A 16767-nucleotide genomic window follows, 5' to 3' on the forward strand; every position below is an offset into this window, starting at 1 on the left:
CTTGTGTCCTATCAGCTCAGGTTGGGTGTGTGTATAGGAATGGAATTTGGCATTCAGTCTGTCAGAAAAAGTGTTTAAGAGGAGACACCTATGGGAATTTACCCTTCTCTAATTTGAGTGTTTTAACAGTGAATTCACCAGAGTGATGATTTTATCTGGAGACTGTCTGTCCTAATTGAAGGCAGGAGAAGATGGCATGTATTCTGAATTTTAAGTGACATAAATATGGAAGCTGATAGCTGGAAGGAGAAAGAATGTAGCTGGGGAGAAAATACAAGACTTCATGCTGATTTTTTGTTTGATTGCATTACACTTTCTGTGCATCACACCATTGCATGACACTTTCTGATTGCATTACAGCATTTCTGCTGGGGTTTCTTGTTTGTTTGTTTTGCTTAAAGAAGAAAAATACACAATGGATGATTACATTACGTTCATTTACTGAGAAGTAATTCAGAGACTTTCCTGGCTTAATGTCTTGTGATGCAAAATGACAATTTTGTGGCTTCCTCTGACACTTGCCACTTTTGGATGCCTGGCAGTCAGATCCTTAAGGCAAATTGTCAATGTTTGTGGTAGCAACAGTAGCCTGTCTTCTCTTCAGGAGTGGTGTCGCTATGGACCACGAGACTACAATGACTGTGGATCAGTGGAAAAATGCAGCCAAGTGCACACTAATTCCAAAAGCCTCCCATTCTAGGGCTCAGTGTCAGCTCTAAAAAGGGAAGAAACAACTCTCTGTCTCCTTAGTAACAGCTGCTGGGGTGAACTTTGCATTCACGTGAATTAATCTCTTCTGTTATGAAATATTTTGTTGTTATTGGTAAAATCGTACATAGAATTCGTGTCTCTACCAGTTTGCTGTTTCTGCTGAACAATAAGCTTGCACAGTATCCTTAGGAATTTTTGGAATTTATCCCTAGGAGTTAACTTTTTGTCTAGATTTATACTGGTGTCAGAGCTCTAGTAAGTTTGTGGAATCTTTGCTAGGTTCCACCGATGAAGTCAGAGCTAGTGTTGAGCTGGTCTCTTCTGTTTATTGGATTTCCTTCAGAATTTATATTTTAATGATTAACAGTGCGTTATTTCATGATATTTAGCTGTGGCAGATCTCCAAAGGATGTTCCCAACACCACCTTCCTTAGAACAACACCCTGCCTTCTCCCCGGTGATGAGTTATAAAGATGGAATAAGTTCAGAGACTGTGACCAACTTGGGAATGATGGAAAGTCCCATGGTCAACATGGTTCCAACACAGCTTGCTGAGTTTAAAATGGAGGTGGAAGATGGATTAGGTAGCCCTAAACCTGAAGAAATTAAGGTAACGTGCCAAAGATGTGGTATTTTTATAATCTTATCCATGTATGTTTTGATTTTTATAAACAAGTCACGTGTATTGTAGTGGTGTAGCAAACTACTTTAACAAGCGTGAACGGGATCCATATAAAGTACATATCAGTCTTTAGTTGGAAGAAAAACTTATTCTCTAGTAAAAGAGCTTTTTAATTATTTCCCTGATTTTAACTGTAGGTATTTTCTTCTTGTAATTTTCTGTTTGTAATGTTTTTGGGTGTCCTCAAGAGACAAACAATGCTGTATGTGAAACGAGCCCTATGCCTAACAGAAAGAGTGCACGTGTTTGAAAAAGCGACATACTCGTGACTAAGTAGCTGTTAAATGATTTATTTCTTCAGATAATTTTTCGGTAGCACCTTCTATGTGTAGCCACTCCTTGCTGCCAGTCCCTGGGGATGCAGCTAGGAGAAAGTCGTGCATGTGGAAAGGCTGCCTTTTCCTCTCTGAAATGTTGCCTTTTTTGGTTAGGGTTGAAAGTCTCTGAGAAAGCCCAGGGGTTGAACTTGCTCTGTTTCTTCTTCAGCTGATGTTACTTCACAAGTTTTAAGGCCAGATGGGACCATTCTTATCTGACTTTCTGTATAACACAGGTCAGGTAATGTCACATAGTTACTCCTATATCGAGTCCGATAGTGTATCTGAGTAAAGAACTATTTTTAAATGGGGACTCTGCTGCTGGGTACTAGTACTCACCTCCCCGACTTTACATATCCCGACGTATCCATTTTTCCATAGCATCACATGAAAGGACTTAACATAAGCACCTAGTGTACATTGGTTTGTCTGTCATCGTTCCATCTTTAGCACAGGTCAAGAGGTAGGCTCAAATCATTCTGCCTGCTTGTGTCTAGTCTGCGTTACTTAACTTTTTGGGCCGATTTTCGTCGCTTTTGTCAGAAGTTATCGTTATCATATTTCCATGCATATAGCCTTAGGGTTTTTTTTATTTAAAAATACACATTTCTGTGTAGAAATACACATCACCTTGTTCTGCAGCAAGCTCGTTTGTATGCAGGTAATAAAAACCTTAAATAAAAAAAGGGAGATGTGCACTATAACTCTGTCTTCCTGATAGTCCCCAACCCTTGATTTTATAGCCTGGTGGTTCTCCTTCAGGCCCACCCCGTCCCTAATCTGCCACAGCCAATTCCTTCTGTTTCAGCAGCCATGTCTCTCCCCAACACCACCTCCTTCCCTCTTGTGCTGTGCCCCTGTGAATGTTGGAATTAACTGAATTTTTGTTTTTAAGCATCTGCATTGCTGAGAGAGCTGTACACGGGAAGCTACAGCGCTTGCAGTTGCATGGACAAGAAGTGGCTATGTATCGATATGAGAATACTGATAAATTTATTTTAGTATAAATGATTTAGTCAGCTATGAATTAGAAAATTCTCCTGCATGGTGTAATAGTGTCCCTGAGGCAGACTGGAAGTAAAGCACAGGCCAGCCACAGGGTGATTGTCTCCGCAAGAGCACCGAGTTGTGTCCCTGGGAGAGGAGGAAGGCCCTGTCCCTGGGGGAAGCAGGACAGCTTGTTGCGTGAAGGGTTTATGTCCCCATATTGTGATAAAGTGTGTCTAGTCAGAGCTGGGAGTTACCAGCTCACAGGACTGCCAGTTAGGGTGGCACCTGTGAAGGGGCTGAGCTGGCAGAGAGCTTTTACAAACACTTCTGCTGAGGAAGAGAGACTTTGCAAAGGTGTAAGGGAGTCAGTAATCGGCGTGCCCCTCACGGAGACAGCCAGCCCCCGGAAAGCCAGGCACAAACAGCAGGTCTGCTTTGGGGCTGCACGAGCTCTTCTTCCTTCTATCCCATGGTGAGAAAAGGCACCTTTTTAGAGGCTCTACTGAAGTGCAGTTGTCCATTGGCCTCGGAGAGTTCATGTACCTCCATTTTTATACCATTGCAGAAGTTTGAAACAAGATTTTGTAAGGTTTGTAAGACTTTGCCTTGCCACGGACCTTGCTGGCTGTTTCCTTCTGTTTGGGCAGTAAACTATTTGCTTAAGACTAGGATAATTTGGGCCTGGAAAGAAAATCTATATTGGAATTTATTGAGCTGAAAGTTTTTCAGTGGGGACAGATTTTTAGGGCATCATTGATACTGAAGATATTTTAATCTCCCTCACGACCATTTTAGGAGTATTAAAATCCATATTTTAATTCTGCCTGATAACATTTCCAACAGCACAGTTTACTTGCTTTAAGTCTGTCACACCTGCTCATGCACACCAGCGGGGGAAACAAGCACCTAAACCCATTGCTAATCATTTTGAGAACATGTGAGTAGGTTTCTTGTGCTGAGCAGTCAGCAGCTGAAGATAGGAATCCACGCATTTCTCATCTCTCAATGCTTTGCAAGGTGCAAGGGAAAAAACGCAAAGATCTAACGAGATGTTAAATACTGAAATTGTGAGAGAGACTACTGTTACTGTTTTAATAATGCTTTTTACTTTGCAGTAGTGCCTCAAAAGGACTAGCTCTTTTCTTCTGAAAGAAACTTGGAATAGCTCTAGAAACTCTGGCTGAAGTTCTTGTCATCATTCTCTGCAAACAAGCATGACAGTCAATTAACGTCCAGTTTGGACTTCATTTATAATTATATTTAATATTATGTTTACTAGATTGTATCTGTATTTATATTTACTACCATATTTATATTTAATATTTGGCATGTGTAAAGTGTCCACTGTCATTACTTGGATTTTGTTAATCCCCAACGTGGAGGTTATTCAGAGAGGCTGATTTAAGGCACCCAGGGTTTCTTCACGCTGTGGCTCAGCCTCTCTCTCTCCATTGTCAGTATAGAAGTCTTGCAAAGATCAGTCTTTTAAGTGCCTAAATTAGGTGCTTAAAGTCAAGTAGTATGAACATTTCCTAGTACACCACTCACTTTTCAGACATAACTCGTCTCAAATGAGTCTAAAATCTACTGACATTAAAGTCATATAGCATTTCAGTGTAACAGGGAGCCTCAGCTGAGTTTCCTTGAAGGAACTGCTCTTGAATGTTTTGTAGAATAAATAAATATATTTAATTGTGGAAAAAAAAAAGCAGTTGTAGAGGATTCAAACAGTACAATAGGTTGTAATTAAAAAAATAAATACCTGAATGTAAAGAGCAACCTTCCCATATTGTTGTAAACAATGTCACTTGGATGTTACAGGATTTTTCGTATGTGCACAAAGTTCCAGCATTTCAATCTTTTGTGGGCTCCTCCGTATTTGCTCCACTGAAGATACTGCCAAGTCAGTGCCTCCTACCTCTGAAGATACCGGATGCCTGCATTTACAGGCCTTCTTGGGCTGTTCCTCCTAAAATTGAACAACTTCCTTTGCCGCCTGCAGCCACTTTCATTAGAGATGGCTACAAGTAAGTACAGTCTTGTAGGAAAAGATGGCTCATTAACTAAAATGTTTGCAACAGCACCAGAACCATAAAATGACCTGCAATTGTTTAAATTTGTCATTGTCTGAGAACAAAAAAGTTCTGACAGGAGGAACGCTTGAATTAAAGACAGCTTTCGGAAATTGGTGGCGTTACAGTATGTGTCCACTGCACTCTTAGTGCTTTTAAAAGAACAGGAACACGTGGTACTTGAATTAATTGCAATTTCTGATACAGGAAAAGTCAACGTAGACCAGAAGCACTAGGGAATAAAGTTACTGCTCTTAACCTCTCACATCTCTGTCCTCACTTGAGTGTCCAGTTCTGCAGCCTACAGCATCTTGTTCGTACTTGTGTGTTCAGTTTGAGCTTCGGTCTGACGATACCTGGTCCTGATGATACTGGTTTGCCTTCTGAGGGCTCTTAGAATGTGGAGTAGGCCTGTGACAGCTCTCTCTTCCGTGTTCTCGTGTTAGCTCTTCCGAGTTCTTGTGGTTTAACCTGAGCGGGTCACACGCAGAGCTGCTAACCAGATGCTGATGGGATGTACGCTGTCCTCCCCTTTCTGAACACTAGAAGAAGATATTCCGAGTATGAGAGTGCTGGGAGCTACCTATAAGCAAACACTGCTATTAAACTTAAAAGCTTGAATTCCTTACTCAGCTCTCAGAAATCAGCCATGTTTATGGAAGAAATTCATTGCTGGAGATTTTGAAAGCTATCAAGAATTTGCACCATTATATTAATAAAACCTCTTTAAAGGCATAATAATAATAATACAAAGGTCTCCTGCTGCACAGCACTCATTTCTAGAGGAGGTAGCCTGTATCTTTAAATCAGTCTGTAAATCCTTTAAATCAGTCCGTTTCCAGCTCCAAAGGATCCTTCAGTGTTCTCAAGAGAATTGCAAAAAAGAAATTGTAAACCCTTGATAGTGCCTAGGGAACAATTTAATTCTCAGGTTTTTTCATAGTAGTAACTGATTCACCAGGCCTGAGCTGGTTATTAATTTCAGGTATTTGTTGGGGAAAAAAAACCCTTTCATTTTCAATATAATCCAATTAGAGGGAAGATTATTACTGCAGGCTTCCGACAGAGTGGTGATTGCCAATCAAGGTTTCTAGGTCACCTTTTCTTTATTAGTCTGAGGCATTCAGTGTGCTTCAGATTCACAACTCCTTCAAACCTTTGTTCGTTTCTTTTCCTCTCTTGCTTTGAGTTGGACATACATCAGTTCAAGGTAAGAAAATGATTCTAAGGAATAAGGTCTTCACTATTTTCCTTTTCAAGTCGCTAATGATACGTGAGCGTTAAAATGGTGCTCCTTTTAAATAACTCACAAAACACATGGTAAGAACAGACAACCATGAAAAAAACCCATTTGCGCTCCCTCATCAAGGGACTCATTGAGTTCTTACGCTTCTTCCTTGCCCTAGTACGTCATGAACACATTTCAAGAAAAGTGAGCAGCTTATTAGCAGCTTGTGAAGAGAAAAGTAAAGATCTTACTCTTTTGATTGGCCCGACGTTACCCGTTTCCTGATACGAGTCGTTCCAACGAGAAGACAGATCTCATCAGAACGTACAAACCGTTCTTTGGTCATTTGAATTTGGCAGAAAATGACAAAAATGGAGTAATAAAAGCCAGTTGTGACAGGAGATGACCCAAAAATATGACTCGTAACTCTACTGGACTACGAGTTTGTAATGGAATGTGTCACATTGTGCTGCAGTGTAATCCCAAACGGGTATTTGCATTTGCAGTACCTGAAATGCCGTTGCCAGTCGTGTACCACCATGAGGCAATGTTGTCTGTGCGTGCCACACGCATGACTTCTGACAGCTGTTTGAAGTGGTGATTTCTGAAATAAACTTCAGATTTCTATTCCTCTGAAATATTTTCATTCCTACTCATGTATATCTCTTTACAGATAACTGTTAAAAACAACAATTCTTTCTCTTTTCCCTAAAAGAGTTACAAATATCCTAGAATCTTAATTTGATAATTTGCCTAGAGATTCTTCTCAAGAACATTCGAGTTTTAGGCCATGGGAATAATCTTTAAGAGGGCTGAGTGCCTGAGATGACGCCTTTTTATTCTACTGATAAGTAACAGCGGTGTTCGTGACCATTCACCAATGGTGAATTTAGTTGACACACACGAGTAAAAGGTTATGAGCAGAATGTGTGTTCTTTCTTTACTGCAGTTACAGTGGATCTTTTTGGGTTTTGCCATCTCCTTGTATTTCAAAATAAGTTTTGACAAAATCAGTCTTCACAACCGAGCAGTTTGTGATGGCGTTTCCACCTGTTTTTCATTTATTTCCTGTAGCAATGTGCCTAGTGTTGGGAGTTTGGCCGACCAAGACTATCTTCAGATGAACACTCCTCAGATGAACACACCAGTGACGCTAAATAGCGCTGCTCCAGCCAGCAACAGCGGGGCAGGAGTTCTGCCGTCACCAGCAACTCCCCGCTTCTCTGTCCCCACCCCGCGCACTCCCAGGACCCCCAGGACTCCTAGAGGGGGGGGTACTGCGAGCGGTCAAGGGTCTGTCAAATATGACAGCACAGATCAAGGCTCACCTGCTTCTACCCCTTCCACAACACGACCGCTTAATTCTGTGGAGCCAGCCACTGTTCAGCCCATCCCAGAAGCCCACAGCCTGTACGTCACCCTGATCCTTTCAGACTCGGTGCTGAACATCTTCAAAGACCGTAACTTCGACAGTTGCTGTATATGCGCCTGTAATATGAATATTAAAGGTGCGGATGTCGGATTGTACATCCCAGATTCATCCAATGAGGATCAGTACCGTTGCACCTGCGGCTTCAGTGCTATTATGAACCGCAAATTGGGTTACAACTCTGGGCTCTTCATAGAGGATGAGCTGGATATTTTTGGCAAGACCTCAGACATCGGCCAAGCTGCAGAAAGACGACTCATGATAAGTCAAAGCAACTTGATCTCTCAGATGGGAGAGGGAGCTAGAAGGACCCAGGAGCCTCCCATGAGCCTCCTCCTCCTCCTCCAGAATCAGCACACACAGCCGTTCACATCTCTGAGCTGCCTGGATTACATGTCCTCCAATAACCGCCAGACGCTCCCGTGCATGAACTGGAGTTACGACAGACTGCAGGCAGACAGTAACGACTCCTGGGTGGAATGCTTCAATGCCCTTGAGCAAGGCAGGCAGTACGTGGACAACCCCACTGGTGGAAAAGTGGATGAAGCCCTAGTAAGAAGTGCCACTGTACATTCCTGGCCTCACAGCAATGGTATGGGTCAAAACAGATTTCCTTTTCTTTGAAGTTTTTGTGACCTCTGTAAATTCGTTTGAAGCTTGCCAGTCGTGAGCCACTTGCTCTTTATGTGGGAAATGATATGCATAAAAATATTCTAGAAATAAAGCAGATTTCTGAAGGCTTTATAAATTACATCTAAAGTACCAATAATCCCGTTGTCCTTAGACTCTGTGGTCTACATCATGAAAGAGTCCGTGGAAGTTCACAAATCTGAAGCAGAGATGGAAAACAAATTCACGTACTGGGGGGGAGGCAGAGTTATGGCCCCCCTTTTTTTTTTTTTTTTGAGAAGGGTATAAGCAGTCAGCAGAAAAGAAATGCTCTGTATGAAAGTTGTCACCAAGATTAAAAAAAAGTGATTTTTATAATCAAATATTACCTGTTTAAATTATGAGCTGGACAACAGTAACATTATAGGTATGTGAAAAGGACTGTGACGACAGCTTTATTTCAGCAATGTTTTCATAAAGTACCACATTAAATGCCATTAAGCTAATTAGAGTTATACAAATTTCATGGCCATTGTGAAGAGCAATATGAAGGAACAATGAACCAAAAAATGCTGCCACCTCACAACGATTCTTCCTGTTCCTCACTGAAAATGACTGGTGCTCCTTTGTCGTTCGCAGTGTTGGATATCAGCATGCTCTCCTCCCAGGACGTGGTGCGCATGCTGCTGTCGCTGCAGCCCTTCCTCCAGGATGCCATCCAGAAGAAGCGAACAGGAAGGACCTGGGAGAACATCCAGCACGTGCAGGGACCACTCACCTGGCAGCAATTCCATAAGATGGCAGGGCGGGGAACCTATGGTACGTATGTTGAGGTATATGCCAACGGTTAACATGAGAGCATAGTTTTCTAGACATGTGCACTTTCTTCTGGAAATACATTAGAGCAAACGGGCTCTTCGTACAGCTTGGGCATGGGGGCAGGGGGCAGCCTCTTCACAGAGCTTTAAGATGCCCTAAAAGCATCAGAAGCACGTTCGTGAACACCCTAGTGGAGGTTTTACCCTTCCGGACTGATGAATCATTACAGAGTGCAGAAATGCTGGGCAAGAATCAGACTCCCTGTCTGAAAACGTGTTTGGCCTGTTGTGAAACTACCCGGTGCAGAACTGAGACAGAGGAAGCTGGTAAAGCCGTACCAGATGTAACGGGGACGAGGGGCTCTCTGAGCTGACACATCCACAGAAAGTGGGTGTCATTTCTCCACAAGGAGAACACACCTTGTTTGTTGTGTAAGTTTGCAACACACCAAGTTTGCTTGTTGTAAGGTTTCCCATAAGAAGAAGTTTCAGTTTAAGTATCTCCTGGCTGTAAGTGACACTTCTGGAAGATACAAATCACCAAGCAGATTTTGTGTGTGCACATTTGCAAAATCATGACTGACATTTCGGGATACATCTCTCGCCTGCAATTTATTTCAGCCTTAACTGATGCAGCCTGCCCTAGGGTTTTCCTACACTTCATCGTGCTTTGCTTTACTTTCTCGCTGTTACTTGATACACTGCTGCTTTCCTTTGGGGCTGGGAGGCTTGTGGTAACCACAGTTCCTGTACAAATCTGTTGTGCCTCACGAGTAGTACTTCTAATCTAATATTTTTTGCAGCATTTGTAACTTTAAGAGTTAGGATTTGCCGGTTGTTACCAGAGAATAAAAACGAAATTACCACATAGTAAGTAGCAGAGCTGTAGATTCAGTAATGGTTACTGAATGTTGACTTCTTAATAAAGTCGGATCATGATCTGCAGAAACTAATGGGTAAATTTTCACTTGTAATTTTCAGTGTTATTTGCTCCACTGAGCCCAGTGTCTGGGAGATACTGTGTTAAACTGGATGGTAATCGGCTCAGCCACGACAGCAAGTGCTCTGGTGCAACTTTCAGAATTATGATAGCTTTGCTTAGTGTTATCCACATGGGAATAAGTTTGCACAACCATTTTACTTATTGCACAATTTTGCACAACCAGGTGGAGGCAGATGAAGAACCGTGAAGTCAGATTTTATGTGTTCGTGTTACTGATTTGGTTGAACAGGAACTGGCGAGGTGCGGTGATGGTTACAACGTAAACCCACCAGCTTAAGCCTTGAGAAGGGCCATGCGTGTCTTTACAGTACACTGAAAGATGTTTTATTGCAGCTTTCTAGGAAAGTTTAAATGGTGCTTGGATCGGCTCCCTCTGCTTTGCTGACTGAACTTTGATTTTATGACATTTCTTAAGTACAATATAAATTTTTCTTCTCCTTTATTAAATATTTTTTCCCAAGGAAAAAGACTGTGGGAGAACATGGTTTATCAGGCTCGATACAGCCTCGGTACATGTTTCCACTCTATGGTCAAACTTAGGAGACTCAGCATGGCAAGGGTTTAGTGATTTCCAATATTGCTGTAAACTCCTGTATTCCTGGTACATCAGAGAACCCACTGCAGTTAAACCAGTTATTTTAACATTTTTTTCTCTCTTTTTTTTCTCTTTGAAGGCTCTGAGGAATCTCCTGAGCCTCTTCCGATCCCGACTTTACTAGTGGGTTATGACAAGGACTTCCTGACAATCTCTCCGTTCTCCTTGCCGTTCTGGGAGAGGCTGTTGCTAGACCCATACGGGGGCCATCGGGATGTCGCCTATATCGTGGTGTGTCCAGAAAATGAGGCCTTGCTCGATGGAGCCAAAACTTTCTTCAGGGACTTGAGTGCTGTATACGAGGTTGGGAAGAGGAACCACAATTATTTCTTCTTAAGTGTCATTTCTGCTGTACTGCATGTTCATTGGGAGAAATCCATGTTCTTTAAAGTAACAATTATTTGAATAAGGATATCTTTCATTTTGAGGACCTTCTGCGCTTTCAGAGCCCAAGAATGCTGTCGAATAGAGCTGTACTGTGATTCTCTGTGCATTTCGGGGTATTTGTGGCCATCTGCTCTTTGCAGTACACGTTCCCTTATTTTGCAGAGGATATAGCGCTGTAGTATTGATACAGTTGCAACCTAATGCATGAAGGCCCAACCAAACCTAAAGAGCAAGGAGCAGATGAAAGAAAGTGATGCTTTCTTGTAATTGCTAGGCTGGAGACAAAACCATTTCCTGTTTACAGCATGCACGTTGTGTACTCCTGACTGCGTACGATTACTTTGTGATCTTAGTTTTGCTGTAAGAGCGATTCAAGTCAACAGATAACTGTAGCCTTTTGGTTTCCTACTTATTAAGAACCCACCAGATGTGCTAATAATAGAGGGTTTATGCGACAGACCAGTCTGCATAACTTACTCAGGTGCTTGGCATGTAGTAATAAGCATTTCTTCGTTCCTCACCAGATGTGTAGACTTGGCCAGCACAAACCAATCTGCAAAGTGTTACGTGATGGGATTATGCAGGTGGGAAAGACTGTGGCACAAAAGCTAACGGATGAGCTGGTGAGCGAATGGTTTAACCAGCCGTGGGGCACTGAGGAGTGCGACAATCATTCCAGACTCAAACTTTACGCGCAAGTTTGCCGGCATCACCTAGGTAAGCCTGCCATGGCCCTAGTAGGGCCATTTCGTTTTCTGTAGGCGTTTGAAAGGTTATTTGCAGGAGGCTTGTTTCATGAAGGAATGTAGGACCTGAGAGTAAGGAAGGGTGTAAAGTTTGCTGGGGTAGCAGCCGAAGACTGAGCCTGGCTGAGTCCCTGGACTCATCTAACGTTGCTCCTGGATTTCATCAGGGAAGCGATGAATGGATCCAGAGGCAACGTAACACGTATTGTGTATGTGACTGAGAAATGGGATCTCAGCACAAGACACAGACCCCTCCAAAATGTCACTGGAAATCCATTTGCTGAGACGGCGCTGGTCAGCAAGACAGGCTGTGATCATAGAACACCAGCCACGTAAATCTTGGGCTGAAATGTGCAAACTTTTTTTTGTTGTTTAAAAATAGCCAGGGACTTTAAAGTAGTTTGCTGCAAAGTGCTTACTCCCGTTGCTCTGGAAAAGGTGTGACAGTTCTTAAGTCTGCTGACTTGGAGGATGGGTGATCTGGTTTTGGAAAAAAAGTTTAAGCAAACGTATCAGAGTTAGCTGGGCAGCTGTGCAGACTGCTGAATGCTGGCCCCATCCTTTGAGGACGGTTTGGCAGAACAGGATTGAACTCGTCTGTCTCAAATGACCCTGATGCCTCATTCAGTCTGCTTTTAGTTTTAATTTACCACGTAACTGGGAGGGAGGAATTACTACAACGCTGCTTAACGTAAAAACCCCAGGCCTCCGTGTGGAAATACGTGGCATGTGCTCAGCCAGTCGAGGCTGTTCGATTCACACCTGAGGCATCTGGCAGGGGCAGTGTTGGAAACTTCCCCTACTGGTGATTTACCACCTCTGAGAGTAAACAAATATTTATTTACTTATTTTTTATTCGTTTATTACTTAAAAATAATCCCTGTGATATCTCTTTTTCTGATACTGAGGAGCACAAATAACAATATTAAAGTTTGCCATTATTGTAGCTCGGGTGAACAGGACTTTCACGTTTTCAGCCTGACAAAGACAGCCTGTGATAGATTGCAAAGCTGAGCACTGTATAAAGCTGCTGTCGCAGCACAATCTAGACAGATGACATGTCAGTACCGACATCGATTCACAAAGCTTCGCAGCCAGACCTGCTTTTAAAGACGTTTGAGTCATATCAGTTAGAACTGAAACCCTGAAGAATGGATTCCAGAGTAAATATTTATAATGGAGATTATATTCACTCTCTTAGAATATTCTAAAAGCTCAGAAAGTATTGTGTGACTTTATGGTCAGTGCAGCTCACTTTGATCTGACAGACTGCCATTAATCTCCTTTCCTCCCTCTCTCCTGTTTCAGCACCTTACTTAGCTACTCTGCAGCTTGACAGCAGCCTATTGCTGCCGCCCAAGTACCAAACCCCAGCGCCAGCAAGCCAGACACAAACAGCACCTGGGAACACTGGACCAGTACCCTCGAATTCAACATGTCTTTCAGCTGCTGGGGCACCACCAACGGGCAGTTCCTTTACCTCCACACCCAGTGGTGGGACCACGAGCCTTCCTGCAGGAAGCAGTTCATCCTCTGGCTCTTCTGTGCCACAGCTGTCAGCATCTTCTGCAACACCTGGCGTTAACCAGATGACCACTACCTCTACTCCAGGGTTTAGTGGGAACATTGGTTCCGGGCAAAACACCAGCACTGGGGGAAACACAGCAGACCGCTCGCAAGGAAGTATGGGTCCCGGAGGAGATGCAGAATCAGGTCAAAACTTACCACAACAGCAGCAAGAAGGACAGGAGGGGTAAGTTACATAAGCACTCAAATGACACAAGGTACTTCTAATTAAATGCACTGTTCTCCTGTTTCTGTACAACTCACAACCTTTAAGAAGCCTTATGTCAGTCCTTGAAAGGACAGGCCGCTCTGGCGTGCAGTACTACTGACCAGTTGTAAAGGGAACATTTTTATTTGTTTGGAGTAGTTACTGATGAGGAAGAGTTGGGAAAAACCCCAAACCTCCCCGTTTTTGTTACAAGAAACAGCTTGATTCCAATGAGAGAACGTGGGCGTTGGAGCGCTGTTTGGGATGCTTAGGATACCCCACCTGGCCTGCGCCTGCAAAAACACCAGTGGCTCACAGGTTCTGCACCACATCTGCTGGCTCAGCCTCACGTGTGTCAGGAACTGGGATGTCTCATGTGGCACTGACCGCCTCTGACCCTGGGCAACTGCATCATGTCTGTAACGTAACAGATACGGAATGCAATCCGGGTTTTTTTCCCTAATTTTCTTGCATTGCAAGTCCTGTTTTACAAGCAGGTATACTGTGAGGTCAGGAAACAGGATTATATTGCTATTACTTTAAAATAAATTTTAGCAGCACAACGTTTTTAAAGACTTCATTCTAAATAGTCATAGAATCATAGAATGGTTAGGGCTGGAAGGGACCTTCAAAGGTCATCTAGTCCAACCCCCCTGCAAGGAACAGGGATATCTCCAACTAGATCAGGTTGCTCAGGGCCTCGTCCAACCTGGCCTTGAACGTCTCCATCCATCAACTATAAAACTTAGGAAAAGGTTCTTTAATATCTTATGTAATAACTTCATGAGTGAACATGTTTTTTGTTACTCTCACAATAATGGGCATTACTAATAGTCATGATGCACGTTAGGGAGTTTCTGTATCCTAAGTGAAAAGCCCGCATCCTGCTGTAGTTTGGGTTGTCCTTGGGACAGCTGTTCCCTGGATCTGTGCAAGATACCCTTTTATCAGCTGCAGGATGGTTTCTGACCAAGTAAGTCTGAGCTGCTCTTTATCACTCACAGATGTCGAGCCTCCCTTTCACGGTTGAGGCACAAAGGAGTGCTTGACCAAGTAGAAAACGTTCAGTTGCTCCTTCCATCACCAGTGGAACCTCTTCTGTAACTAAACAAAGGACTCGAGTCTCCACGAATATTACTTTGGCACTTTTCCTCAGTTGTCAATTCCTTCTCTCGCCCTTCCACCTCTCCCAAAAGAAAACCCTAAACAGCACCAAAACCCGGGCACGCACGAACACAAAACAGAAAACTCGCAGAGCCAATATTAGTCAACTTGTCCATATTCTTCAGACGTAATCTATTCTGATTGCATTCATAAGACTTTGTTAGACTTTAGGGTATGTATCTTTAATGCATAATTAATAACAAGTATTTTGGACTAAGAGCTGCTGTGAGTAAAAGCCTTCTGTCCTCAATCACTGTTGTCATGTTTTTTGGTTTTGCTTCTGAACACAAGAATCACTTCATACTCCTCTCTCTCCGCCTCTGCTCCAGCCTTGCACACCTTCACAGACAAACAGTAATTAACAATTGCAACTTGCCCCTGAATTTAACGATGTGTATGTCTCCAGTGTTCCAGAGAGGGAGAGAATAGGGATTCCCACTGAAGCGGAGTCTGCAGACAGCAATGCCTATCCTCCAGCAGTTGTCATCTACATGGTGGATCCTTTTACCTACACCGCAGATGAAGAATCTGCCTCCACCAACTTTTGGCTGTTAAGTTTGATGAGATGCTACACAGAAATGTTGGATAACTTGCCTGAGAATATGAGGAATTCTTTCATTCTCCAGGTAATTCTGCCTTCCTCTGTATCTTCACACTGGAGAGTCATTCTGTCGCAGTATATTTTTGGTATGTACGCTACACTTAAGACACAAAATAGAAGATAATATATAAAATCTAGGTGACGTTTGCAAATTATTTTGTTGGCCGTACAAGGCTATATAGTAAAAAAACCACTTGCTTTTGATTTCATGAGGAAATTTTAAGGCAGCCACAGTATCCTGACATCAAATCTGTCGCATGGTTCTAGCAATCGTACATGCCAGGTGCTTCCTGAAGAGAGACCGAAATTGCTTAAGTTGCAGCTTGGGTTGCCATGGCCAAAATTTCCACTTCCTCCTTAGATTACTTTGCGTGTTGAGTTGTTTGCTTTTTATATTCTCTCTGATTTATACTTTTTAATCCAAAAGAAGTATGTGAAACCAGACATTTAATGCATAATTTAACTATTGTATTGTTATTGTCTGCTTCTTAAAAATAATTCACCATGTAACTTGGCATGTAATAATAGTTACTTACTGTGGAATTACTTAAGAATTGAATTTGTGTAGTGAGAAGCAGAGCTTGGCCTGTTGCCCAGACCGCCTGCGTTTTGCCTCCTCCTCCTCCTCTTTCACAGTGGCTCAGTCTAAATAAATGGGGGCAGAATGGGGGCCAGAGATTGCCAGCCATGCATGGACGTGTCCAACACATGCAAAAAGCAGCATGTGAATGATTTTTGTATACCTTATTCATGTGTGCTCGACTTGGCTTGAGTGTATTTTCATTAATAACGAAAAATAATTACAAGATATTGCAGTGTCTCAAATTGGCACAGAAAACATTTGTCGTTTTTGGTAACGTTAACCACCTTGTTCCCTGAAATGATGGGGGAACTGTCACTAAAGTATTTCAGGCTTGGGAATGGGCTGAAAATCAGATTCACCACTTCACCGTGTGGTAGACTGCAGGCGTCTTAATGGAATCAGACCTGAAGATCCTAAAAATAAAGAAGCCACTAGTACCGCAGTGTCTGACATACGAGAACGTGTAAACTGTGTAGGAAAATTGCATCTCAGTCTGTGTAAGACAACTAAGGGGCTTACCGACTCTTTCTAAGTAGTGTTTATTTTCTGGGCACTTATTTGTTTCTCAAAACATGTGGCATTTTGCCAGTTTCAGTTAAAATAGTTGACAATTTTCTCTTAAGTAAAGGGTTACGGGATATAGTTACCAGCACAATATTCTCACAGCTGTACCACAATATACAAATAGAGTTAAATCAAAAGAAATCAAACCCAAATGTTTACAGATTTATTATGATTCATATAGAGAGTGGAAAAGCCCCACTTCTGAAATTCTTGGATAAAGATGTTTTTTAAAAACTTTTTTTAAAAAGTCACATTTAGGAAGTAGAATATACTACCAGAGTTCCAGTGGTTCAAGCAAGAACCACAGAGTAGGTAAAAGTTTTGTGATACTTAAGTTTTACTACTACTGAAAGTGTTTGTTAAAAGAATCTGCTTCGGTCTTATAGTGTTAAGATACAATATAAATATTTTGTATTGACAGTTTATTTTCCAAAGATCTCTCTGTTCGAAAGAAAAGACATTTCTGCAGCCATGTGTAGGACACCGTATTCTTC

General features: G+C 42.4%; 1 protein-coding gene across 2 annotated transcripts in view; it reads left to right on the forward strand.

Moving 5' to 3' along the window:
- The window catches only part of MED13L (mediator complex subunit 13L), a 195682-nt gene that overhangs the window by 159133 nt on the left and 19782 nt on the right, over nucleotides 1–16767 (forward strand). For both annotated transcript variants that reach the window (XM_086623263.1, XM_086623264.1), the window contains exons 15-22: nucleotides 1101–1321; nucleotides 4522–4727; nucleotides 7075–8021; nucleotides 8678–8857; nucleotides 10534–10757; nucleotides 11366–11558; nucleotides 12896–13340; nucleotides 14932–15151. In XM_086623263.1, coding sequence (XP_086479389.1) covers nucleotides 1101–1321; nucleotides 4522–4727; nucleotides 7075–8021; nucleotides 8678–8857; nucleotides 10534–10757; nucleotides 11366–11558; nucleotides 12896–13340; nucleotides 14932–15151 — 2636 coding nt within the window. The remainder of the gene's footprint in view (nucleotides 1–1100; nucleotides 1322–4521; nucleotides 4728–7074; nucleotides 8022–8677; nucleotides 8858–10533; nucleotides 10758–11365; nucleotides 11559–12895; nucleotides 13341–14931; nucleotides 15152–16767) is intronic.

The sequence above is a fragment of the Tauraco erythrolophus genome, chromosome 19 (assembly GCF_009769465.1).
Source record: "Tauraco erythrolophus isolate bTauEry1 chromosome 19, bTauEry1.pri, whole genome shotgun sequence".
Classification (NCBI taxonomy): domain Eukaryota; kingdom Metazoa; phylum Chordata; class Aves; order Musophagiformes; family Musophagidae; genus Tauraco; species Tauraco erythrolophus.